The sequence below is a fragment of the Arvicanthis niloticus genome, chromosome 2 (genome assembly GCF_011762505.2).
Source record: "Arvicanthis niloticus isolate mArvNil1 chromosome 2, mArvNil1.pat.X, whole genome shotgun sequence".
NCBI classification, from domain to species: Eukaryota; Metazoa; Chordata; class Mammalia; order Rodentia; family Muridae; genus Arvicanthis; species Arvicanthis niloticus.
In genome coordinates, this window is record NC_047659.1 from 61573800 (window position 1) to 61599719 (window position 25920).

A 25920-nucleotide genomic window follows, 5' to 3' on the forward strand; every position below is an offset into this window, starting at 1 on the left:
ACTTACATTTCAAATGTTATCCTTTTGCCAGGTCTCCCATCTGGAAACCCCCTATTTTATTCTCCAACCCCTGCCCTTATGAGGGTGCTTCCCCACACACCCACCCACTTCCACCTTCCTGCCATGGTATTCCATTACACTGGGTATAGAACCCACACAAGACCAAGGGCTGCTCCTCCCACTGATGTCCAATAAGGCTGTTCTCTGCCACATACATAGCCAGAGCCATGAGTCACTCCATGTGTACTCTTTGATTGGTGGTCAAGTCCCCAAGAGCTCTGGGGTGGTCTTATAACTAGAAATAACATGGAAAACGAATTTGTCCCCACAGACTGTGTTCAGACAATGGAATATATATATGAATGTAATTGTCTTCTACTATAGAAATGGTTGTAGGTTTACAATGCCAAATTTTACTACTATCTGTCATCTATCAATCAATAAAGGTAATAATTACATTTTGCCCATATTCCATAGATTTTGCATGAACTGTTTTTGATAAATACCATAGTGGTATTTTCTTAATTATTATTTTTGAAAACTAAAGACCATTCAAGCCATCTATTAATGCTAGATTTCGAATAACATTGATAATGCCTTTCTGGTGGGTTTTTTTTTTTTTTTTTTTTTTGACAGACTCAAGAAAACTGATTATAATATGTTTTAATATGACATACAGAAGAATACATTAAAGGCTATTGTCATTAATATCATCAACTTATTTCCTCTTAGGTATGAGTATAAATGTTTCAAATGGATAAGAACAAGAAATAACATCTTTTGGAAATCTAACTATGCATTAAGAGCTGATGAAAATGTGGAATGAACATTGCAGATGTTATCTGAACCTCTTAGGATCTACAGTGATCCTGCTGAGGGAGAGATAAGAGATTATGAGATTCAGCATAAGTGAATCTGAAACCATTAGAGACGTACAGTTACATTATTCCAGAAATTCATAGATTCATGATTTTATGAATTATTCTTTTAAGTGTAAAAATATATGAAAAACTGTGAGAGTCTGATGCACATGTTGGTCTATACCTTGTGTCTTGGTCTATTTCTTGATTTTGCCATAGGAAAAAAACAGTTTGAACTTAGGCAGCCATATATTGACTTTTATGCCATTTGCAATATTACTTCATAAAGTTGATTAGAGAGGAATAAGCACAATGTATATTTTATCAGTGTAATAATATCTACCTCTAATAAATCATTATTTCAGAAGGGATGCTTCTAAATAATCATAAAAGTATTTTAATAAAACACAAATGACTATATTTACCTGGAGTAGATAATAAATTTATGCATTATCATAAATAGGTTTCACATGGTTTCCATTAATCATGAAGGGATATTAAAGAAATTTAATTATATTTTGCTGTGCTTACATTCAAAAAACTCTACAGAAAAGTGTGTGCATACCTAGTGTTACATAACCAAACAGGAACAGGAAACCAAACAAGAGAAAGAAACATTATTTGGATATATGTATGTAGTTTTAGTATCTATTGCTTATACATACGTTAAAGTTAATTATTAACATTTTTATTATAATTCATTCCTTTACAAATGAAAATATGAGTCAAACCAATCACAAAACAAAATGAACAAATGATGATAGAGATAGAAAAATAGATAGATAGATAAATAGATAGACATACAGACAGATAGATTATAGATATATATGGACAGAGAAAAAGGAGAGAATGAAAGAAGACTCTAGAACAGTTGAAAAATGTATTCATGCTAACCCCATTTATTCTTAATTTTTAAACATTTCTGTATTTCAACTTAGAAATGTTTGTTACTGTTTAGACACTGGGAAGTGATAGAAAAAATAAAGTTGTTATAAAAAGGATAAAACAATAGAAAAATGAAAAAAATAAAATAAGAAAAGTAAGAATGAGAAAATGATTTTAGAAAAAAATATACAAGTATGCCAGATATCAAGGAAAATACTTAACCAAATGTGAGGTGCCTGTCACTTGATGGTTTTGAATTCAATGTTGAAAATAAATCATATGTATGTGTGTGTTTTATACATATATATATATGCTCATACATATATATATATATATATATATATATATATATATATATATGTGTGTGTGCTCATACATATATAGGCCATGTAATGTTCTCCTGTTTTAGTTACGTAGATGAATAAATATATTTTGTTTCATTACAGTAAAGAACAACAGCAAAAAATCAGAGTTGATATTTAAATCATTATAGCATAGTAGCTTTGACCTTGATGGAAATTGTTATAGCATAGTAGCCTTGACCCTGATGGTTTCTGTGCCACTGAGCTTTAAATCCAATACTCTTAGACTGACCAAATTTCATTAGATCGCTTTTGTTACTACAAAAGATGAATGAAATATTTTAGTTCTTTGTATTGTTTTTAATTTTCAAAGAGTTATTTAACTATCATAGAGCAGATATGAAGATACACAGAGCGAGGTACAAAGATAGACATGTATTTGTATATCCCAATATTCACAGATTCCCTGCAGAAGACATATGAACAGATATACGAAATCACAAATAGCTTTAGAAACAAACATACCACCTTTTCTTCTTCTTTTTTACTTCTCCTCCTGCTGCTGTTTCTCCTGCTTCTTCCTAAAGTGTGCATGTGAATTTATTTTTTTATTTTTAAGATAACAATAAATTACATTTAATTTTTCTTTTCATTTTACTGAAATCCCCTTTCTCTTTTAAATTCATTGTTATTTTTATAATTTTTATTACATATATATATACCAAATAATCTTTTAGTCCATATAGCTTCCTTGCCAAATACTTCAGTACAATTTGGAACTCAACAGGAAGTTTCTTTTGTTACTGTATTATTATTTTCTTCTCCTTTTTCCCTACAGAATTATGCGTGTCATACAAGATATATGAATATACATATTTTATAGAAGGTTTTTATTTTTCCAAGAGCATAATAATTATAGGTATTCAGTAAATTATAAAAGTTCTAAGCAAATAAAAAAGAATGGAAACATCCTAAAAAGCTTTTTAATCAACTTTATATCCTGATCCAAAATATAGATTGTACACATTCATATGGGAAGATATTCACAGAACATATCCTAACACCTAATAGTTAAATAAAGATGTCTAAATAAATATTTGTAAGAATGATCCCTTTTGAACATTTAACTCAATGAATCAACAATAGAGTAAATGCATGAATGATATGAACAAGAGCCATAATATCATTAAGTAATGACTTAAATGTAAGAAAAAACAAAGTGACTACAAAGTAAATACAATACAAAGTGAAAACAAAGGAAATGCAAATACATTAATATCTAGGATTTAGCCACATTAGTATATACTGTATCATTCAAAATTAATTATTATACAGTCTTCTACTCTTTGGAAGGAAGTCAGCATGTGGACAAGAGGACAATGCATGTTTCTTAACCATGATTTCTCTAATCAAAATTTTAATATTTGTATAAATTCATTAGAAATTCTCACAGTAATCTAGTCTTTTCTTTCAGTTATTATGTGATCATGTGTTTTTATGGGATGTTGGGGATTTTACCATATTACCCTTATGAATTGGGGGTCAATCTGAGGCAGGAATTGATGGTGACCTCCTTCAGTGGCTAGGCAGACTTCTGGACAATGACAACTGAATGCATTTAGTGTTAAAACCTGAAAATCTTATATCATAAATGTAAATTGTTACTGGGGTCTAGCAAGAAGGTATGTTTGCATTTTCTATTCCAAGTTGCTATAGATTGATGACTAGTTTCTGATGAGTAATTGTTACTTGAAATTACACATTCATTTCCTAGTTCAAATAGTTCATATAGGACATGAACAGCTGTTCTTATAGGTTTTGTCAATTGAGATGAAATGTGACCATGATCAACAACATATTTTTAATAGCAGACTCATGATGTTGAAGATGTCAAAATGTCTTTGGATTTGTGATGATAAAAAGTACATTTTAATATACTCTAAAACAGTGTACAATTTTAGATATGTTAAGGTGTCTTACCATATATAAAATGCAGTTACATCTAGGGAAGTTTCATAAACACTGACTTTTACACAATAAAGACATAAGCATGTTGTTCACTGTAAATATTTTGTCATCTAGTGGTCCCTTACATCAATAAATAATAGTTCTGAAAAAGTGTTTCAGTGACTGAGTGTTCCTTTTCAACCAAGAAATACTGTAAACATGTAGTGACCAATTTTTGATATTTTCTATTAAAATAATTTTCAATAATAACAAAACCAAATACTGACAATATGTATAAAGAGTGGTATTTCTATTTTTATTTATTTTGAGGTTCATGGTATATTAAATTCATGAGTTACAGAAAAACAGAGTTCTCTACAATTAGAAATTAACATGGGAAAGAAGTTTTCCCCAAGGTAGAGAATGTGCTCTGTTAAGTGGAATAGTGTGTTATGACAGTAGAATATATTTGGAAGAAGTTTGGTCTCTGTTTCAAGTAAAGGAAGACACTTAAGGTTAGAAAAATAAACTTCTTTATCATTTTAGTGTTGTATGTCAATAAATCAAGGTAAGAATTATAATTGACCTAATTACAAAGAGAATAGACTAATTTGATTGACAGCAAAATTGTGTGCCTGAATTTTTATATTTTAATATAATCAAAAGGATAATGTTACACAAAGTAATTACATTTTTAAAAATTATGTATTTTTGTTAAATATGGAACAAGATCTCACTTTAGCATTATACTACTTTTGTATTATAATATTCAGAGAAAACAATATTTACAAACCATTTTATTATGAAAGACTAAGGTATGAAAATCATGCTCATCAGCATCAACATTGTATGTGCTAAAGTGTATAAAGTCATCATTTTATTAAATTAGGTTTAAGTGGTACAATGTTTGAATGAAGATTGTTGACATAAACCTGACACTATTATCTAAATAGCTCCTGATGGCAGTGTTAATATCTATCATAAATGATTGTAAAATGTTACAAAGATATTAGCATATCTTTATTTGGTTCAACACAATTTTGCCATAGAAAAACTCTTCTTAGTGTAACCATATAGGTGTGTATGTGTATGTGTGTGTGTATGATATATATATATATATATATATATATATATATATACATGCCTATCAAAAGATTTAATTATACTTATATAAAACAAAAAATTATTGTTTCAAAGGTGATAATAGGTAAAACTCATAAAAGTATTTGAATAAAATTAAATGACTATAGTTATTTGTAATTTCTAATGCCTATATTTACTTGAAATTTCTACTGAATTAATTTCTCAGTATAAGAATGGGTATCAAAATTTTTCCAAGTGACTGACATACACACATGCACACACATACATGGGGAAAGAGAGAGAGAGAGAGAGAGAGAGAGAGAGAGATTATTGCTAGATGATTTGGAAGATTTGTTTCAGCACTTTGTACACAAAATCCTATAGAAACTGAGGAAGTAGTGCTGCCTAGCAACTAGAAAGCTAGGGTTTAAACAGTTGTACCACAAGCAAATAAAACTGCAGAGTAAGTGTTATTTGTAAAAAGCTTCAATTACTGTATCTTTTTTATTTACATACAGTTTTAAACCAAAACATCCATAGGTGTGAAAAATATTAATTTTGATTACATAGATTTTACATTGAACTTCCAAAATTTTACCTGTAAAATAGCATTTCATAAAATCTGGTGCTGAGTTGATCATTAATGATATTTCACATAAAGAAAACTAGGAAAATAAAGGGGAGTTAGAAAATCACATTAAGACACTATAAAATACACTGAATATATCTTCTTAAGTTAATTTTTTAAACAAAGTATATTTAATAACAATGAATTGCTTTGTGATAATCTTATGAAACAATTTTGGAAGAAAATTAAAGAACCAACTGAGAATTGAATCATTGATTCAGAATTTTTCACTTTAGATATTTAGATAATCATTTAAAGTAGCATGTGCCATTAAAAGGATATCAATTATATCAGGAGGAGAAAATACAGAAGCATTTACTTTAGATACATATTCAGTGACAAAATATACATAATAGGACAAATTCTGAGTTTATTAGTTACACACACAAATAACACATACACACACACTTATATAAATTTTGATCAGAATGAAGACAGAAATATCACTTCAGTTTCTGAATGGTATATCAAGGCTGAGGATAAGAAAGTGTACTTTGATTGAATCATCTCCACAGATGAAACACACAGACGTCAGGGAAGAGGACAATGCTTCCACAGTGACACAGTTTCTTCTGCTTGAATTTTCTGATCTTCCCAAACTCCAGAGTTTTCTATTTGGGGTGTTCTCCATAATGTACTTGATTGTATTAATAGCAAATAGCTTCATAATTATGATAACCAAACTTGATCCTGCACTACAGAAACCCATGTATTTTTTCCTGCTCAACTTTTCTTTTCTGGAAATCTGCTATGTATCAGTCATTCTTCCTAGGATTCTGTACAGCATTTGGACCCAAGACAGAAATATTTCTCTTCTGGCCTGTGCTACACAAATGTGCTTTTTCCTAATGCTGGCAGCCACTGAAAGTATTCTCCTGGCTGTGATGTCCTATGACCGCTATGTGGCCATCTGTAATCCTCTGCACTATCCTCTGGTCATGAACCCAAGAAAATGCAGGCAGCTGGCAGCAGGGTCCTGGCTCGGTGGCATGCCATTCCAGGTTGGGCAAACCTGTCAAATATTCTCTCTACATTTCTGTAACTCTAACCAAATAGACCACTTCTTCTGTGACATACCCCCTGTACTTAAACTGGCCTGTGGAGACACTTCTGTTAATGAGATGTACGTCTATGTAGTGGCTATTTTGCTTGCTGCAATCCCTTTTATACTAATACTAACATCTTACAGCAAAATCATTACCACGATTCTAAGGCTGCCAACTGCTGAAGGACGAGCAAAAGCCTTCTCCACATGTTCTTCCCACCTAGTTGTGGTGGTTTTGTTTTTTGCCTCTGCATCTATTACCTACTTAATGCCAAAATCAACTCATTCTGCAGTAAGTGACAAATTCCTTTCTATTTTCTACACCATTGTTACCCCCATGTTCAATCCCATGATATACTGCCTTAGGAACAAAGAGGTGATTGCAGCTCTGAGAAGATTGTTGCTTAGAAAATAGTGTCATGGTTTTCTACTCAAGTGACAGAATTACAAACCCAGGTCTCACTCACAGAGACGTTTCTTATATGTTCTTTTTCTTTCAGATGCTATTCACCCCCTGATAGAAACTGTCGTTGTTATTTTGAAAGCTAGTATAACATCACTTTGTTTAGAAATACACTAGCTGAATGGATATATTGTTGATGTTGTATGCTAATGAAACATTTATCAGTTCAGTTTGTTCTTTGACATTGTTTTATTCTTGTGTGTAATACATTCCCTATTCCTGTCAAAACCTAATTGCTCTATCCAAATCTTTTCCTACAGGTAGTTCTTTTTTGTTTCATGACCCATGAAGCTTTAATGAGGTCCTCTGTGTGACAAATTTAATTGTATTATGGTTACTCTTTTGAAGGCATTGACTCCTTCTCTAGCTAAAATTTTTAGTTGATATTACTGCTGACAGCAGAGTAGGTTTCCTTCTCATGAATAACTTATTCTTGACAGAGCAAGCTTCATTCAGGTCCAGTGAACTGAAGAGCAGAAGCTGTAATGAGTTCAATTCTCACTTATGATGAATAGTTTATGCAGCCATCTATCTGCATGAAAAAGTTAGCTGAATCAGTCTATTTTCATGTAACATATTTATAACTCCAAATTACTTACTTTAATTATCTCCCTCATCTTCACATTGATATTTGCTTTTATTATTTTGTTTTGTACCATATCTGACATATTATGACATATCAAATATTTCTTGAAGCACAGATTAAGTTAATTGTTGAAGTTATGAAACTTTCTGTATTCTGACAGAATTTTGGCAAACAGAGAGACTATAAACAATGAAATTAAAAGCAACATTAAACCTATCATATATTGCTGTTATGTTAATGCATTCACACAACTCTATAATCTTCTATGAACTTACTTTCAAATCCTGGGATGCATATAATATATTCATTAATTTTACATCTATACTATAAATTATTATTGATATTACAGAATTTGATTTATAAATATCATGTCTAACTTATTTGGAATGTATTGTTTATTTCTCACCCTACATATAAACAATGGCATATATAATATATAAATATATAAGTATATAAATAATTAAATAATTAAATAATTAAATTATATATAAATATATAAATAATTATAGTTGTTTATATATTTTAATATACTTACTCCTAATGCCATTCCTCTTCTGTCTCTGTGTCTCTGGGTCTCTGTCTCTCTATCTATCTTTCTTTCTCTCTGTTTCTCTTTCTCTCACACACACATATATGTTTTATATATATATATATATATATATATATATATATATATATATACACATGTATGAGTTGAAACATATATCAATAAACAAATACCCATAAAATATAGAATCCACAAATGACTGAAAACAAGAAATAATCTTTAATAAATGACAGAAATTAAGTTATACATTTCTGAGAAATCATTAATCAAGTTATGATTTTCAGTTATGTACATTTTTCTACAAAGGACATAATTTATTTTTCTTCATGTTTGTAAACACTGAAAACACATCCACTATGTATATATGCTATATTTTTCAGGTGATAGGTTCCCAAACTTACCTATTATGGAGAGTGCAGCAGTGAATTCTGATGTGATAGTACCTCAGTAATGTTTTGACCCATGAGCATTTAAACACTGTGCTGAAGTGTATAGTTTGATCATATGGTTGATCTATTTTCAGTATGAATACAGTTTAATGCTCATTTTCATAGAGGCTAGACTGATTTGCATTTCACAAAATTATTCAATGGTTTTTTCTGTGTGTCTCTTTTTCTCTGTGTGTGTCTCTCTGTCTCATTCTGTCTCTCTCACTTTCACTGTCTCTTTGCTCTCAACAGCGTTGTGTATTTCTTTCTTTTATTTTCATGTTTTCTTTATATCTATTTGCATGTACTTTTTTGAATTTATGTTCATCAAATGAGGTCAAATGCCACAGTAAGTCAGAAGATGTTAAATACTTTTGGACATGTCTTGGAACTTTGGAACTTATTTTTAATTGCTAAGCTACCACTACTTATTTTCTTAAATGACTAGCATTCACACTGTAGCAAGTTAAAGTCTCAGTATAGATTTTAATCTATGTTTCTTTGTCACAATTGCAGTTGATTATATTACTCTGTGAGTAATAGACATCAGCATTTCATTATTTGCAAGCTCTTTTATCATTGTTTGGAAAATTTGTATTTCATATAATTGTAAATAATTAATAACTTTATCATTTAACTGTTTGAAAAATATAGATAGATAGATAGATAGATAGATAGATAGATAGATTCTACATATTAATCCTATTCTAGACATATGGCAAGCAAAGATATCTTACATTCTATAATATCTCTATTCTGTTGATAGTTTACTATAGAGACATTTTTTTCATATCATGAAAGCATGTTTCTTCTCATTTTTATAGGGTATCACTATGAATGTTATACCCCTTTCTTGGTCTAGAGTATCTTATAAATTCTTGGACATCATTATAGGGTCTTATTTTACTGATAGAATTTTAGAACACCAATGGACCCATTAATCTCAGTTCATGCCAATAAATTTATTGAATGGTACCCTTTCTAGACCCAAGGATCAGTCATTAAATAATTTATTGTGAATGTAGGTCCAGACAGGAGGTAGCATTTAAAGGAACATCCAGGTACACAATCACTCTGCATCATAAATATAGTCAAATCTAGCTTTAAAATTTAGTCTCTCAGGACAAAGCAAATTCTGGAAAACCACTCTATATTCAATATAGACTAAGAGTTTTTGGAACAAACATATCAGCACTTTTATATTTTATAATTTTATAATTAATAAAAATTAATTTGAAGTATAGAAAACTTAATTAAAGAAAACAAAGAAAATGTATCACAAACATATGTGACCTACAAAGATTAGTAAGCAAAGAAAATGTCATCTGGGTATAGTAACAACATTCTGGAGCTGAAAGTTTAGCTTTACAGAAAAGAAAAATCAATTTTTGTAAAGGGCTTTTCAAACACTGAAATTTTGCTTAAACTGTAAGATGTCATTTTTCCAGTACTAGACTATGTGTGCTATAGAATTAACTTGCCAGGTAAGGGACACCCAATGTATAATAGCAGCATGTCTCCCATAAGGGTAAAAACTGACTTATAATTTGATGTCAGAGCTGCTCCAGAGGAAGAAATTCTTGTCTGTCACTATAAACCTGGTCAAAATCCCATGATTAGAGAAGTCATAGGCACTAGATATGGATCCTCATCTTGATGTTGATGTTTTTAGTGATCAGGTAGTTTAGCTGCCTTTACATGTTATGACTCTGCTGTTCCCAAACTAGCTTAGAGCAAAGCATTTTTTATAGTTTGTAATGATTAATGTAAATGCTTATCAGAGGTTAAAGTGCAAAGAGCCAGTGACTAAATGCTCAATTACAGGTGAGCCGTCTATATCAACCTTCTTCATCACAATTTTCAGAGAATATCTTGAAAAACTGGGTATAAAAATGTAAAAAAAAAAAAAAATGTAAAAGCCAGACAATGGGCAAGAGAGTTGTTGAAATTCTATTTTATGGACATGCATATCTGTTGCATATAGTAAGTCACAGCTATACTGTTTGTACTAGCTTAAGATTGTACAGTTCTAGTATTGATTTGGGAAAGGATCAAAAGGCCTCACTCCAGGTAAAGCTATATTAGTAGTTTATGGCTGCTGCAGCAGGCATAATCACTTTTCTGTGGGGATATACTGGTAGATTAACCATACCTCAGTGGATGTGTTCAAACCACAGAATTAGGTTGGCTCAGTAGGTAAAATAAATTAAAAAAAAAAAAAAGGAAGTGACATGAAGTTGGTTAGAATGGAGCAGTGCAATATGTAGGAACTGGAGAATTGGAGTGAGCATTGAGTATGATTAAAAAAAAACATGCAATAAGTGCATGAAACTTTCAAAGAATACCCAAAAATATATTAAATGAAAAATACAATACAAATCTATAAAATAACTATCCTAAAAGCTAGTTACCTTTGCTTTGATAATTCATGTAAATCAACACTCATTTAGGCTACACGTTGGAGAATGCTTTTGCATATTGTAATAAAGCTTGTGTGTGTGTGTGTAATTTTATTTAATATTTTTTACACTTTAGATTTTGTCTCCCTCCCGGTCCACCCTCTGACTGTTCCACATCCTATACCTCTTCCCCACCCCACCCCTGTTTCCACACATATGTTCCCACCCTCCCACCCCCCAACCCACCAGACCTCCCCACTCCTTGGGGCATCCAGACTCTTGAGGGTTCGGTGCATCATCTCTGACTGAACCCAGACCCGGAAGTCCTCGGCTGTATATGTGTTGAGGGCCTCATATCAGCTGGTGTATGCTGTCTGGTTAGTGGTCCAGTGTCTGAGAGATCTCGGGGTTCCAGGTTAATTGAGACTGCTGGTCCTTCTACACGGTCGCCCTTTACCTCAGCATCTCCCAGTTTTTCCTTAATTCAACCACAGGAGTCAGCAGCTTCTGTCAATTGGTTAGGTGTAAATATCTGAATCTGACTCTTTCAGCTGCTTGTTGAGTCTTTTGGATGGCAATCATGATAGATTCCTTTTTGTGAATACTTTATAGTCCTGAGGGCCAAGAGAAAGAATGGAAACAGGCAACTTTGGGAGGTAATGAGGTGGGGGGACCCTCCAGAATGGAACAGAGACATGGGAAGTGAGAGACTCCCAGAACTCAATGAAAGAGGCCCTAGATGAAATCCCCTACAATAGGGAGAGGGAACTTGTAAAGCTTCTTCTTCATAGAAGAAATCAAGTACAATATAATCAAATAAAAAGGAAATCTACATTCTTGGCCACTACTGAAAATCAAAATCAAAACAATAATAAATTTAGACCTCGTCCTAGTTTGAATTTCTATCACAAAAAGAAACAAATAACAGTGATAAAATCATAACCATAGATTCAGCTGTGTATGTGAGGTTAAAGAACATTTATGGAGAGCTATTGAGAGTGAGATGTGCTGTAATTATAGATCACAGTATGGGAAATCTTCATAAATCTAAAAATAGAACTATCATAATCTCCCTAAGAATACTTTTTGGATATATAAATAAGCATACACAAACTCCCAAGCACCCACAACTCATAACTTCCAAGTTAAAGAATTAGCCTAGATGCTCATCAACAGATAACCTGATCTCTCTCTTTTTCTCATTCTCTGTCTCTCTGTTTCTCTGTCTCTTTCTCTCCTCTCTCATTTAATTTTTCCTTTACAATTCTCAACTTTTATAGAAAAAATCATTCAAATGGGAATAACATGCATTCTCTCTTGCAGCTTAGCTTTTTCAAACACAGATACATACACACACACACAGAGAGAGAGAGAGAGAGAGAGAGAGAGAGAGAGAGAGAGAGAGGGCTGGAGGGAAGGAGAGGGAGAGGGAGAGGGAGAGGGAGAGGGAGTGGGAGAGGGAGAGGGAGAGGGAGGGGGAGGGGGAGGGGGAGGGGGAGGGGGAGGGGGGAGGGGGAGGGGGAGGGGGAGGGGGAGGGGGAGGGGGAGGGAGAGGGAGAAGGAGAGGGAGAGGGAGAGGGAGAGGGAGGAGAAGTATATACCATGCTATTCCATGACAACCAATGAGAAGCAAGGTGAAAAGTGGAGAGTAGAGGTTATAGAGGTAGATATGTTCAAAACATTCTATAAAGATGCAGAAAACTGGCTTACAAAACAGTTATACTCAAGGCATATGCACTAAGAGGTATTTAAGGTGAATTTATGAAGCAAATAATACAGTTATTGTAGTTTTACTTGGGTCAGTTTCAGTGATCCAGTGAAAAACATCTTTTCCATTATGAATCTCAGAAAAATATTACCATTGAGATTTTCACTAAAAATTGGCTCTTTTAAAACGTTTTGTGCTTTTTATGAGTATGATTCATATGTATATACATGTTGCCATGCACATGAGCACAGATATCAGTGTATGTAAATGTACATATGTGCCTTTGTGTGTGGATGGAGATGTTGACATTGAATTGTTTTCCTCCATCACTCACTACATTATTTGCTGACACAAGATCTGTTTCTATACCTGGAGCTAATTTATTCTGCTTGCATTAGGAATGCACTTTCTTTAACTGCCTAGCACTGGGATCAGGCAGCCTGCCACACCCATTATAGCTTTTAGACAGGAGTACTGAAGACAAGAAATCAGGCCTTCCACTTACTGACAGGAGCCTGATATAGCTACTTCTTGAGAGGCTTTGCCAGAGCCTGACAAATACAGAGGTGAATGCTCACAGCCAACCATTGGACTGAACACAGAGTCCCCAGTGGAGGAGTTAGAGAAAGGACTGAAGGAGCTGAAGAGCTTTGAAACCCCAGAGGAAGAACAATAATATCAACCAATCAGACTCTCCAGAGTTCCCAGAGACTAAATCACCTACCAAGGGACACATGTAGGGACTAAACCACCAACCACACATGGAGGGACCCATGGCTTCAGCTGCATATGTAGCAGAGGATGGCCTTGTTGGGCATCAATGGGAGGAAAAGTCCTTGATACTGTGAAGGCACGATGCCCCAGTTTAAGGTAATGCCAGGGCAGGGAGGCGGGAATGGGTGGTTGGGATAGTGGGAGGGAGGCTGGGATATGGGGTTTCCAGAAGGGAAACCAGGAAAGGGGATAACATATGAAATGTAAATAAATAAAATATCCAAATTTTAAAAAAAGAAAGAAATCAGGCTTTCACATTCATGGGGCAGCTCAACACTTTTCAAAGTATTTAGAATTCATTTTTTCCTTTTTTTCTTTTTAAAAATTGTTTTAAATGGATATTTTATTTACATTTCATATGTAATCCCCTTTCCCTGTTTCCCCGCACCCAGGAACCCCCTATCCCATATCCCCTTCTCCTGTTTCTATGAGGATATGCCCCCACCCAACCTCCCACTCCCACCTCCCCACACACGATTTCTCCCACACTGGGGCATCCAGCTTTCACTGGACAAAGGACTTCCTCACCCACCTATGCCTGACAATGTCATCCTCCTCTATGTATACAGCTGGGGCCATAGGTCCCTTTCTATGTGCTCCCAAGCTGGTGTTTTAGACTCTGGGAGCTATGGTTGGTTGGTATTGTTGTTTTCTCCATGAGGTCTCAAATCCTTTCAGCTCCTTCAGCCTTCTCTCTCACTCCTTCATTGGGAACCCCATGATCAGTTCAATGGTTACATAAAAGAAAGGTAATGTATAAGTAGAAAAATATAAATAATGAGAAAAGAGGTTACATCATGACTCATCCAGATAGAGTGGAAATTATGATAAAAATGAGGTATTATTGTTTTATGATATGTTCTGGAAAAGTTCATAAGGAGAACATTCCAAAATAGCCTCTTCTATATTTGAGATGAAGAAATATTTGGTCTTACTAATGTTACAGACCATTTAACTAGAGATTATGGTTTCTAATGTTAAAACAATAAGATATTAAATATTGGAAATGAATAATTCTAACATGATAAAATTAGTAACATAAAGAGAATATAGAATTGAAATAAAATCATTCAATTAAAATAGATATGAAAGAATATTGTACTATGTAGTTGGTTGCTTTCCACTGGTGATAAAGTGATCATCTCTTTGATCATATCTTTGAGTACAAAAAATTCTCCTCATAAACTGCTGGAATATAAAGGAAACAGAATGTTGACTGTAGTGGATAAAGGTTCCATGCTGTCATCTTTCATGATGATGTAGGACTTCACAGCTGTTTTGGGGTCATTCATACTCAAATACATCTTTCCTCACTTTTGCACTATACATACAGTTAAGCCATAATTTGCAAGCTGGATGTTGGTATAAAATTTTAAATTAGACTGTCTTTGGTTCTTTATTGGAAAATAGAGAAATAGAGAGAAAGATAGATGAATATATATACACATGTATATATATGTTTGTATGTATGTATATATATACATATATACATATATATATATATATATATATATATATATATATATATATATATATATATACTTTTACAACCAGACTGATTACAAAAAACAAGTGAAATTATACATTGGAACACATAGAATTTATCACAATTGTACATTTGTTTAATGTTAGAGACTGAATTCATCATATAAACTAAAACAGAAATAGAAAGGGCAACATAAAATCAAGATAGTGGATGATGTACCCTTGTTATATGTCGGAGTATCTTTGGGGTATATGCTCAGGCATGGTATATCTGGGTCCTCAGGTATTTCTATGTCCAATTTTCTGAGGAACTTCCAGACTGATTTTCAGAGTAGTTGTACCAGCTTGTAATCTCACCAGCAATGGAGGGATTCCATTCCTCTTTCTCCATATCCTCATAAGCATCTGCTGTCACAAGAGTTTTTGAACATAGCCATTCTGACTGGTATGAGCTAGAATTTCAGGTTTGTTTAGGTTTGCTTTTTCCTGATGACTAGGAATGTTGAACATTTCTTTAGGTGCTTTTAGGCCATTTGAGATTCCTCAGTTGAGACTTCCTTGTTTAGCTCTGTATCCCACTTTTTAATAGAGTTATTTGGTTCTCTGCAGTCTAACTTCTTGAATTCGTTATATATATATGAATATATATAATATTCAATATATATATTGAATATTAGCCCTCTATTGGATACAGGATTGGTAAAGATCTTTTCTCAATCTGTAGGCTGCTGTTTTGTCCTATTGACAATGTCCTTTGCCTTACAGAATGTTTTCAAATTTGTGGTATATTTTATATTTTATGTATTTATATATTTTATGATATAGTATATATTATATATATCTTATATGTAAAATATATAGTTTATGTATTTATATACTATATGTTTATATATTTTATATATTTTATGATATATTTTATTTATAATAGCCAGAAGCTGGAAACAACCCCTATGTTCCCCAACTAAAGAATAGATGCAGAAAATGTGGTACATTTACACAATGGAGTACTATTCAGATATTGAAAAACAATAACTATATGTAATTCGCAGGCAAATGAATGGGAGTAGAAAATGTCATCCTGAGTGATGTCACCCAGTCACAAAAGGACACACATGGCATGTAATCACTGATAAGTGGATATTAGGGAAAAAGCTCAGCACACCAATGATACTACTCACACATATGAAGCTCAAGATGAAGGAAGACCAAAATCTGGATGCTTCAGTCCTACTCAAAAGTGTGAACAAATAATCACAGGAGGTAGAGAATGGGAGAGACTTGTGAGGAAGAGAGAAAGGGGATGAAAACAGGGGGCAGGATTAAGTGTGTGAGAAGACAGGGGAGATGTACAAGAAATTGAACAGAGGTGTGTAGCACGGCAGGATGGGGAACTGAGGGTAGCTACCAGAAAGTCCCAGATGACAGGAAAGCAAGAGGCTCCCATGACCCAATGGGAATGACATTAGCTGAAACACACAACAAAGGAGAGGGAGAACCTATAGAGACCATATCCAGAGGTGAGGCATGAACCCTGCTTGAGGAATGGGGTGACCCACTCATCTCAAAAATTTAAACCCAGAATTGCTCCAGTCTAAAGGAAATACATAGACAAAAAAATGTAGCAAAGACTAAAGGAAAGGCCATCCAGAGACTGTCCCACTTGGGGATCTATTCCGTATGCAACCACCTACCCACACACTACTGCTAATGCCAAGAAGTGCTTAGTGACAGAAGCCTGATATAGCTGTCTCCTAAGAGGCTGTACCAGAACCTGACCAATACAGATGTGGATGCTTGCAGCCCACCCATCGGACTAAGCACAAAGACCCGAATGGAGAATTTAGGGGAAGGATTGAAGGAGGTGAAAGGGTTTGCAACCCCATAGGTAGAACAATATTAACAAACCAGACCCATCCCACCACAGAGGTCCCAGGGACTAAGCCAACAACCAAAGAATACACATGGACGAACCAATGGCTCTAGTTGCATAAGTAGCAGAGGACTTGTTTATATTGCATCACTGGGAGGGAAGCCTCTTGGCACTGTGTAAGCTCCATTATCCAGTGTACGGGAATGCTAGGATGGTGAGGTGGGCATGGGTGGGTGAGGTGTCACCCTCATAAAAGCAGGGGGTACTGGGATGGGATGGGGGTTTGCGGTGGAGAAGCTGGGAAGGGAGATAACATTTGAAATGTAAATAAATAAAATATCTAATAAAATATCAACAGAAGGAGACACAGAGATCAGACATCAGTACAGAAATAGGTGAAGCTCAAATAGTTTTATTTTAGCTTTTGTTTTATTTTTGTTTTATTCTGTTTTGGTTTTCTCACATGAATTTTCTGTGTAACAGCCCTGACTGTCCGAGAACTTGCTTTACAGGCCAGATCTGCCTCAAATGCAGTTATCCACCTATGTCAACCTTCTAAATGCTGGGATTAAAGATATATACCATCACTCTTAGCTGTTAAAATTGGTTTTATAAAATGAGAAAATTTGGGAAATTACTAAAATGTGCTTGTATAATTAAAATAAATATATAATACATCAAAAGAAAGTGTTGTGTAATGCATAAAGACTAATTATGATCACTAGATCCAAAGACGAAAGTGTAAAAACTTACAGTAAATAACATAAATGTACCCAGAAAATTTGAGGTTAGATAAACATAAAAATTGATTAATTTGAGTTTCTTAGAAACTCATTATAAAGAATCTCCTGAAATTAAGTTGATGCACAAGAGAAATGAAACCCCAGGGGTTTCACGTTTCTATTTAGTAGCAATTCATTTCTAAAACCAAAATAATTACAATAAAGTCTGGGGCTGCCTGAGGGAAACAAAAGCATATAAAACACTAAAGATCAAACTCCTGTTTGGTTTCCTAGACTACTTCCTGTGACTGTTTAGAGGTAAGCTTGGGTGCTTTCCTTACACCACAAAAAAGATCTGGAACACAATTCCAAGAGGCACCAAAAACACCACAGACACATCTAAGATTATTTAAAAATGAGCTGCCTTCTAAGCAGGTCTTACTTATCTCTGTCCTCCTTACTAAATGGAGTTAGCTATTTATCAAATTGTTGGAATAATGCCATTGGTAAAAGCATTTATTTCACATGTAGTGAAAGCAAACACAAAGGGAGTTTGAAAACAGAAGACCATATAATTATATTTACATTTTGATGTGGTATTTTTACATTTCTTTTATGTTTTATTTGTTTGAATGACTTTCTTGCATGTATGACTTCATAACACATCCATACCTGATGTCTATGGAAGCCAGAAGAGGATATCAGATCTCTAAGACTTAGCACATTACAGTAGTTTGTCAGACACCACATGAATGATAAAAATGGCATACATGTCCTCAGAAAATGCACGCTGCTCTCTTAACTGATGAATTTATCCATCTCAACACAGTAATTTAAAGACATCACTGAGTGAGTTTAGGTTTGGAGTACTACTAAAGAGGCAAATGCATGGATACTTATCATGCGCTGATAGAGAACAAGTACTTTGGAAGTATTGTGACATTTGCCAAACTATTGTTGGGATTTTCCTATCATATAGAACTTCTAATCAAGATGAATGCTGTATTTTATTTTGTTAATTGCTCTGCTCACATTCATTTGTGTTACACAGCTCCAGTTTTACCTTAAACAGAAATGAGGGAAAATAGACAAAACACACATATGCTATAAGTGAATAATGTAACAGAGAAATCTGACATGACAAGAGAAACATGAAAATAGTTTTAAAGAAAAACTTTAGAGAACCTTCTTGTATTCACATTTACCATAATTTTCACAACTGATGAATTATGCAGAGTAATATAATAATGTACCTCTTACCTCTTATTAAGAATAATTTACTTTAAGGTCTGTTAGAGTTTTTTTTATTTCTCTCTTTTAATGTGTGTTTGCTGTGGTTTTCTTTTGTTTTTGCTTGTTTCTTTTTGTTATCTATGTGTGTGCATTCTGGTAGAGGCCAGAACTTGATATCGGGAATACTCCAAATCACTCTTCTATTTAACTTGTTGGTACATTGTCAGAAGATCATATCCAGAGCTCAGCAGTGGCTAGTCTAGATATCAGCTTGCTGTAGACTATCTTTGTCTATGGTCTATGGAATTATAGGTGGGCTTCCACACTCTCTAAGTATTCATTTGGATTTCTTGGAAATGTGAACTTTGTTATTCAAGTGGGCAATCTGCTGGCTGAAAGCAATAAACATTTAATTGTGGATACATCTTCCTAGGCACTCAGCATCACGTCCTGTGGATATCGCAATAAATGAATCAAAAATTCTTTTGAGGCCAGGCGGTGGTGGCGCATGCCTTTAATCCCAGCACTTGGGAGGCAGAGGCAGGCAGATTTCTGAGTTCAAGGCCAGCCTCGTCTACCGAGTGAGTTCCAGGACAGCCAAGGCTATACAAAAAAAACCAAAAACTCTTTTGAAAAAGAATTAAGAAAAATCTTCAAATAAAATCTGTTCATTTAAAGCTTTTGCACTGATAAAAATGAAGAAAAGGTAATATGGAAACACAAAAATAGTGTTTAAAGTTTTTAATAAAATTTCAATTTTAACTGCAAAATACAAATACGTATATTTTCCTTATGATGTGTTCTTATTATTAATGTATACATCTCAAGACTTTGCTGAAATATAGCTGAAACTAGTAAAATAAATCTCATGTCCTGGGTTCATTTTAATCACATAATAGATGCTTAATGTTAACAATCTTATGTTGGAGTTAAAAGACAAAATTATGGTAAATGACTGTTTAAAAGAACATATAAGCATAGCCATTTATCTCATCAGGCCAACAAAAAAAGCTGGTGAACTTTAAGAAGTAAATTCACTAAACATATGGAATTTGTTTTATCTCCAAATAAAAAGGAAATTACAACAAAAAATTCAAATATTACAATTACGGAATTTGTTCTTTTAGGGTTTTCAGACGTCCCTCAACTCCAGTGGATACTTTTTGGGATATTTTTGTTCATGTATTTGTCTATTCTGATCAGCAACAGCATTATAATGTTAATAACAAGAACTGACCCTACTCTGCAGACCCCTATGTACTTTTTCCTCAGCAACTTTTCTTTTGTGGAAATCTGCTATGTAACAGTCACCATCCCAAGGATGCTCATGGACCTTTGTACCCAAAAAGGAACTATCTCCTTTTTGTCCTGTGCTGTACAACTCTGTTTTGTCATCATGCTTGGAGGCATGGAGTTCCTCCTCCTGACAATCATGGCCTATGACCGCTATGTGGCAATTTGCAATCCTTTGCATTATCCCCTGGTCATGAACAATACGGTCTGTGTACAGCTTGTGGCTGCTTGCTGGATCTGTATTATTCCAGTTGTGACTGGACAAACTTACCAAATTTTCTCTTTGCCTTATTGTGGTTCTAACAAAATTCATCACTTTTTCTGTGACATCCCTCCACTACTCAAGCTTGCTTATGGTGACACATTTGTGAATAATTTAGCAATCTATATTGCTTCAGTAGTGTTTATCATGGTTCCATTTCTGTTGATCCTTGTCTCCTATGGCAAGATTATCTGCAATGTTCTAAAACTGGCAACAGCTGGAGGGAGGTCTAAAGCCTTTTCCACCTGCTCATCTCATCTGATAGTTGTGGTTTTATTTTATGGAACAGCTACTATCACATATGCACAACCAAAAGCATATCGATCAGAAACCTTGGGAAAGCTGCTCTCTCTTTTCTACACAATTTTGATTCCATTGTTGAATCCCATTATATATACACTGAGGAATAAGGATATCATGGTAGCACTGAGAAAGTTACAAACTAAGTTTTCAACATATGGGGACACTTAAAATTACAAAACTGGCTTCTCTGTATATTTTACATGCAGGTTTAGCAAAGAATTGTTAACTTATTTCTACAATATTCAATTATAATCGTAATAATGTATCTCATGTTAAGTGACCTATGCCTGACTAAGTTCAGTTAACAGGCCCTATGGCAATCTATAAAGAAATTGTAATCATCTTTTCTTGCAGCAGTCAATATTATAGTACCAGAGAGCAGGGCATAATGAGCAATCACTCCTAACTGAGGAACTATTTGTAATTGACATGTTCTAGGGAAGAGAAAAATTATTTTTATTTAAGAGTATAGTGGTCTCAGGAGGTTCTAACCAAGCTATGGTAGACAACCTTGTTGGAAGGAGTACATATTTGACTACATGGATTTAGAATTTAAATGTTATCAAGTAGGGGACAGGTAATAAAATAGGTATAGATCTTGGAGGAGTTGGGGAGGAAGTTAAGTAGTAAATGGAATCAAGATACATTGTATTTCTCAAATAATATTGTAAAATGAGTTTCATGCATACCTTTGCACTGTGTGCATTGCTGAGCTGCGATTCTCAAACTCTTATGCAATAAAAATATCAACAAAGATAATGTGCTCTTGGAAAAAATTTAAAATTGGTGAATTTATTCTGGTAAAATGTAGTTTCAAACCATATGGTAGAGTTAGAGCAGGTGAAAACAATCACGTCATGTCATCAAGTACCCAAAGTAGAATAATCCAGCTAATGGCACACTTCGGGGAGGAGGAAATATCCACAAAAGAAAAAAATAGAATGGTCTTTTTTTTTTTACTTTGTTTTTTGTTTTGGTTACATCTTTCTTTAATTATTTTTTTACACTGCAGATATTATTCCCACCCCTGTCTACCCTCTAATTGTTCCACATCCCATATCCCTAACACAACCCCCATCTACATGAGGCTGTCCACATTAAATATAAATACATACATGTAGAATGCACACTTTTAAATGTAATGCATATAATCTTTGTGAATTTAGTTTGAAAAAATGCTTTTACTAAAATAATTTGATGAATCCATGATGATTTGGCAACCTTTCTTAAATCTAAACACAGTACAAAATTATAGAAGAAAACTTCCTTAACCTAAAGAACAAGATGCCCATAAACATACAAGAAGCCTATTGAATACCAAATAGACTAGGCCAGAAAAGAAATACCTCCTGTCACATAATAATCAAAATACAAAATGCACAAAACAAAGAAAGAATATTAAATGCAGTAAAGGATAAAGTTAAAGTAACATATAAAGGCAGATATATTAGAATTACATCAGACTTCTCATCAGATACTATAAAAGCTAGAAGATGCTGGACAGATGTCATACAGACCTTAAGAGAACACAAATGCCAGCCCAGCATACTACACCCAGCAAAACTCTCAATTGCCATAGATGGAGAAACCAAGATATTCCACGTCAAAACCAAGTTTACACATTATTTTTCCACAAACCCAGCATTACAAAGGATAATAGTGGAAAGTTCCAATACAAGGAGGGAAATTATACCCTAGAAAGAACAAGAAAGTAATCCTCTTCCAACAAATCTGATAGAAGAGAGCCACACAAAGATAATTCCACCTCTAATAACAAAAATAACAGGAGGCAACAATCACTGTTCCTTAATATCTCTTAATATCAATAGATTCAATTCCCCAATTAAAAGACATAGGCTAATGGAGTAGATAAGTAAACAGGACCCAGCATTTTGCTGCATACAGGAAACCCATCTCAGTGACAAAGACAGGCTCCACCTTAGAGTAAAATCTGGAAAACAAATTTTCAAGCAAATGGTCCTAAGAAACAAGCTGGAGTAGCCACTCTAAAATCTCCAGCCCAAAAACACAAAGGGAGGGATTCATGGATTCACCTGTATAGGTAGTTGAGGGTGGCCTTGCTCGACATCAGTGGAAGTGGAAGGCCTTGGTGCCTAAATGTTTGGATTCCCTAGTGTTGGGAAATTCAAGATCAGGGAGGCTGGAATGGGAGGATGGTGGGAGCACACCTTCATAGTAATAGGAGGAGGAGGAAATGGGGTAAGGGTATTTTGGGGAAATGGGAGAGGAGATAAATTGAAAGGTAAATAAATAAAATATCCAATTAAAAAAAAAACAGACAATGAGTCTGGCAATTGTAGTTGAGCAGTCAAGACTTTTTGTCAACAATTTATTACAGGGATTTTGAATAATTCTCAAGGATAAGGTATTGTGAAAGAGGCCCATGGAACTTTAAAAAGATTGGTGAGGCATACTGTTGCTTAGACAAAGAATGATGCAGACTTGTGAGCTTGCTGAGTGCTCTGACAAGGGGACTGTATAAGACATATGTTCCTAATCCACCCTTGCTTGACTATATCCCAAATGGGACAAGCTGTCTTGCCTCAAGTTTTAGATCTTGTGGGACGGAGAATCAAAATGAGAAACTATGTCTCTTATATTCTTCTTAAAGGTGCCCAGCTATTAGTACTCAATCATGTACTGGTCTGGAAATCAATCCAATATGGGAAATAACAGTCTATTTTTTGGAAGACTGGATCTGGACTTTGTCACCAACGTATTTGGAAGCTGCTAGCTTCAAAATATATAGCTCACTATGATGTTAGGATTGCAAGAGATAGTGTTGAGACAGGATCTGGACTTCAAACAAGGGTTATTGCATTTTTTAAGGCTCTTTTAATTGTCAAGCTAAAATTGGTTCTGTCTCTTCTACAGCATTTACTGTAAGTTGAATTGACTGTGTAATTTCCAATTATGTTAGTGTGTTAAAACCTGGCATGTCTGTTATGGGGATCCATCAACTAGCTTTTGTCTCACAGCCCTGAGTATTAGGAAACCTTAATTCTCTGAAAAAAAAGCTTGAAAGTGCTGGAAGAAGTGAGTTAGGCTTTAAGCAGAAGCAAGAGGGTAGCAGGCTTGATTATTGCTGGTACAACAGCTTTAATTCCATTAATTGCTAACACCACTGCTTCTGCAATAGCATTGACACAAGGAGTTAAGAAAATTATTTTTGTTAACATCTAGCAAAAAAATGTTACTAATGTATTGAGAATACAAAAGGATTTATATAGGTATCTGGAACAACGAATGATGCTCTACAACCCGTTCAAATTATCTGAAGGAAGTTCAGGATTCAAGAGTTAGGAGCCATCCCAAGTATCATGACAAATATTATTGGAGTAGTGTTACTTTTGAAATTCACATTGATTGTCATTATAATTGGAAAAAAGTTTAAAGACACCTGTGGGATACTTGGCATAATCTTAACACCTCTCTGGGTGTGTTAACTTTGCATAATGAGATTATGAATTTAAAGAATGCTGCTCTGTTGACCTTTGATGCTGCAGATAATGCCTGAGCTCAATATTTCCATTTTGGACAAACCTCAGGAATGACATATGTAGCTTAATCAGGCTAGCCCTTCTTGTTCTGGGAATATTTTTATTCCTGCCCATCATGTTAAAGCTTATCTTTAACAACATCAACATGTTGGCAGCCAAAGTACATAGCTTAAAATTGAAAATGGACCCCCAGACAATGTTATTAAATTAACGAGCTGGCAAACCCAGGACGGGTAAGATTCTGCATAGGGCCTTACCAACCTAAGACAAAAATGCATTGCCTTTGATAATGCATATTCCATGATAGATAAGGAAGGCACTCTTGTCAGAATGACCTAAGACAGGCTCAGTCTTGTTAACAAAATAAAAAAGGGGGAGAGGTGGAGAGCCTTTGGGGCTGCTTGGTAAGAAGGTAACATGGGCCAAGGACAAGGAAATGGGCTGCTTGACATTGGCCAAGGAGAAGAAATTAGACTTCAAGCAGGAATCTGACATTAGGCTAGAACAAAGAAGTAATTTCAGGTAGGAGTCTAAATCATAGGCTACAACAAAGAAGTATTCTCAGGCAGGAATTTAAATATTAGGCCAGAACAAAGAAGTAATTTTAGACAGGATTCTAAATTTGAGACTAGAACAAGGAAGTAGGCTTCAAACATGAAAATGGCCTTGGGTTAGGATAGGGAAGTAGGCTCAGATACTTTGGTCATCCTGATAAGCTCTCAGAAGCAATGATCACAGGAGTGTTCACTTAATTGAGTTTAGTGCCTTGCTTTTTCTTTGACTATTTGTGTTTATTGTATTGCTTGTTCCTTGACTATTTGCATCTAATGTATTGCTAGACCCTCAACCTAGAACTGATCTTATTACATGCATTTAATCAAAATGGTATAAAAGCATAAAGGAAGAGGGGGTATAGGATAAGTTGTTCTAGGGAGGGTAATGGGGATGACATCTGTTCTGTAAATAAATAAAATATCCAATAAAAAAGAACACCCCAAAAAAGAAAGGAATCATTCCAAACAAGTCATAAAATGAAACTGTTATCAAAACACAAACAAATTTTAAAGGAGCCAAAGTTGGTTACATGTACACAGTTTGTAATATTAGCATGAATGTCTAATTATTGAAACAGCAAGAATCAATGCAGAAATGGGACAGACAGTTTGTAAGAGACAGATACAGATGGTAACTACAAATAAACATTAGGGTGAAGCAGGGGAGTTTCACACAGGGACCCAATGGTTGTGACAGCATGTCACAACATGTATTAGCCCAGTCCAGATCAAATTCCAGCATGGCAAACACATACAAGTAATAAGTAATGTTAGCCTCTAGGAAAGGAACAATCATTTTTCTCTTATAGAGTACGCCTTGCAGAGTCAACAGTGCTCTAATGGAAGAGCAGACATCCAGAATATTTTCTGAAGCATTTATTTATCTTGGAGGATTCAAAACAATCAAACAAATAAGGATACAAAACGGGTAGATAGAGAAGGGGTATGGACCTGGGAAGGGTTGATATGCTGAATATGATCAAAACACATCTTCTAAAATTAGAAACTCAAAAAAATCTATT

General features: G+C 34.3%; 2 protein-coding genes across 3 annotated transcripts; both read left to right on the forward strand.

The window, feature by feature from the left end:
• The first annotated feature begins 4498 nt into the window (after positions 1 to 4498).
• LOC117704064 (olfactory receptor 10AG1-like) lies at positions 4499 to 11282 on the forward strand. Of its 2 annotated transcripts, XM_076929032.1 has the most exons (2): positions 4499 to 4562; positions 6221 to 11282. In XM_076929032.1, exon 2 carries the CDS (start codon positions 6221 to 6223, stop codon positions 7163 to 7165), a length of 945 nt encoding a protein of 314 aa, XP_076785147.1. In that variant the 5' UTR covers positions 4499 to 4562; the 3' UTR covers positions 7166 to 11282. The 2 variants fall into 2 exon arrangements, with proteins under 2 accessions (XP_076785147.1, XP_076785146.1); XM_076929031.1 differs by lacking the exon at positions 4499 to 4562 and having other exon boundaries at positions 5473 to 11282.
• An 8728-nt stretch (positions 11283 to 20010) lies between these two features.
• LOC117704079 (olfactory receptor 10AG1-like) lies at positions 20011 to 21536 on the forward strand. The gene has a single exon (XM_034496061.2). It carries the CDS (start codon positions 20011 to 20013, stop codon positions 20989 to 20991), a length of 981 nt encoding a protein of 326 aa, XP_034351952.1. The 3' UTR covers positions 20992 to 21536.
• Positions 21537 to 25920: the final 4384 nt, after the last annotated feature.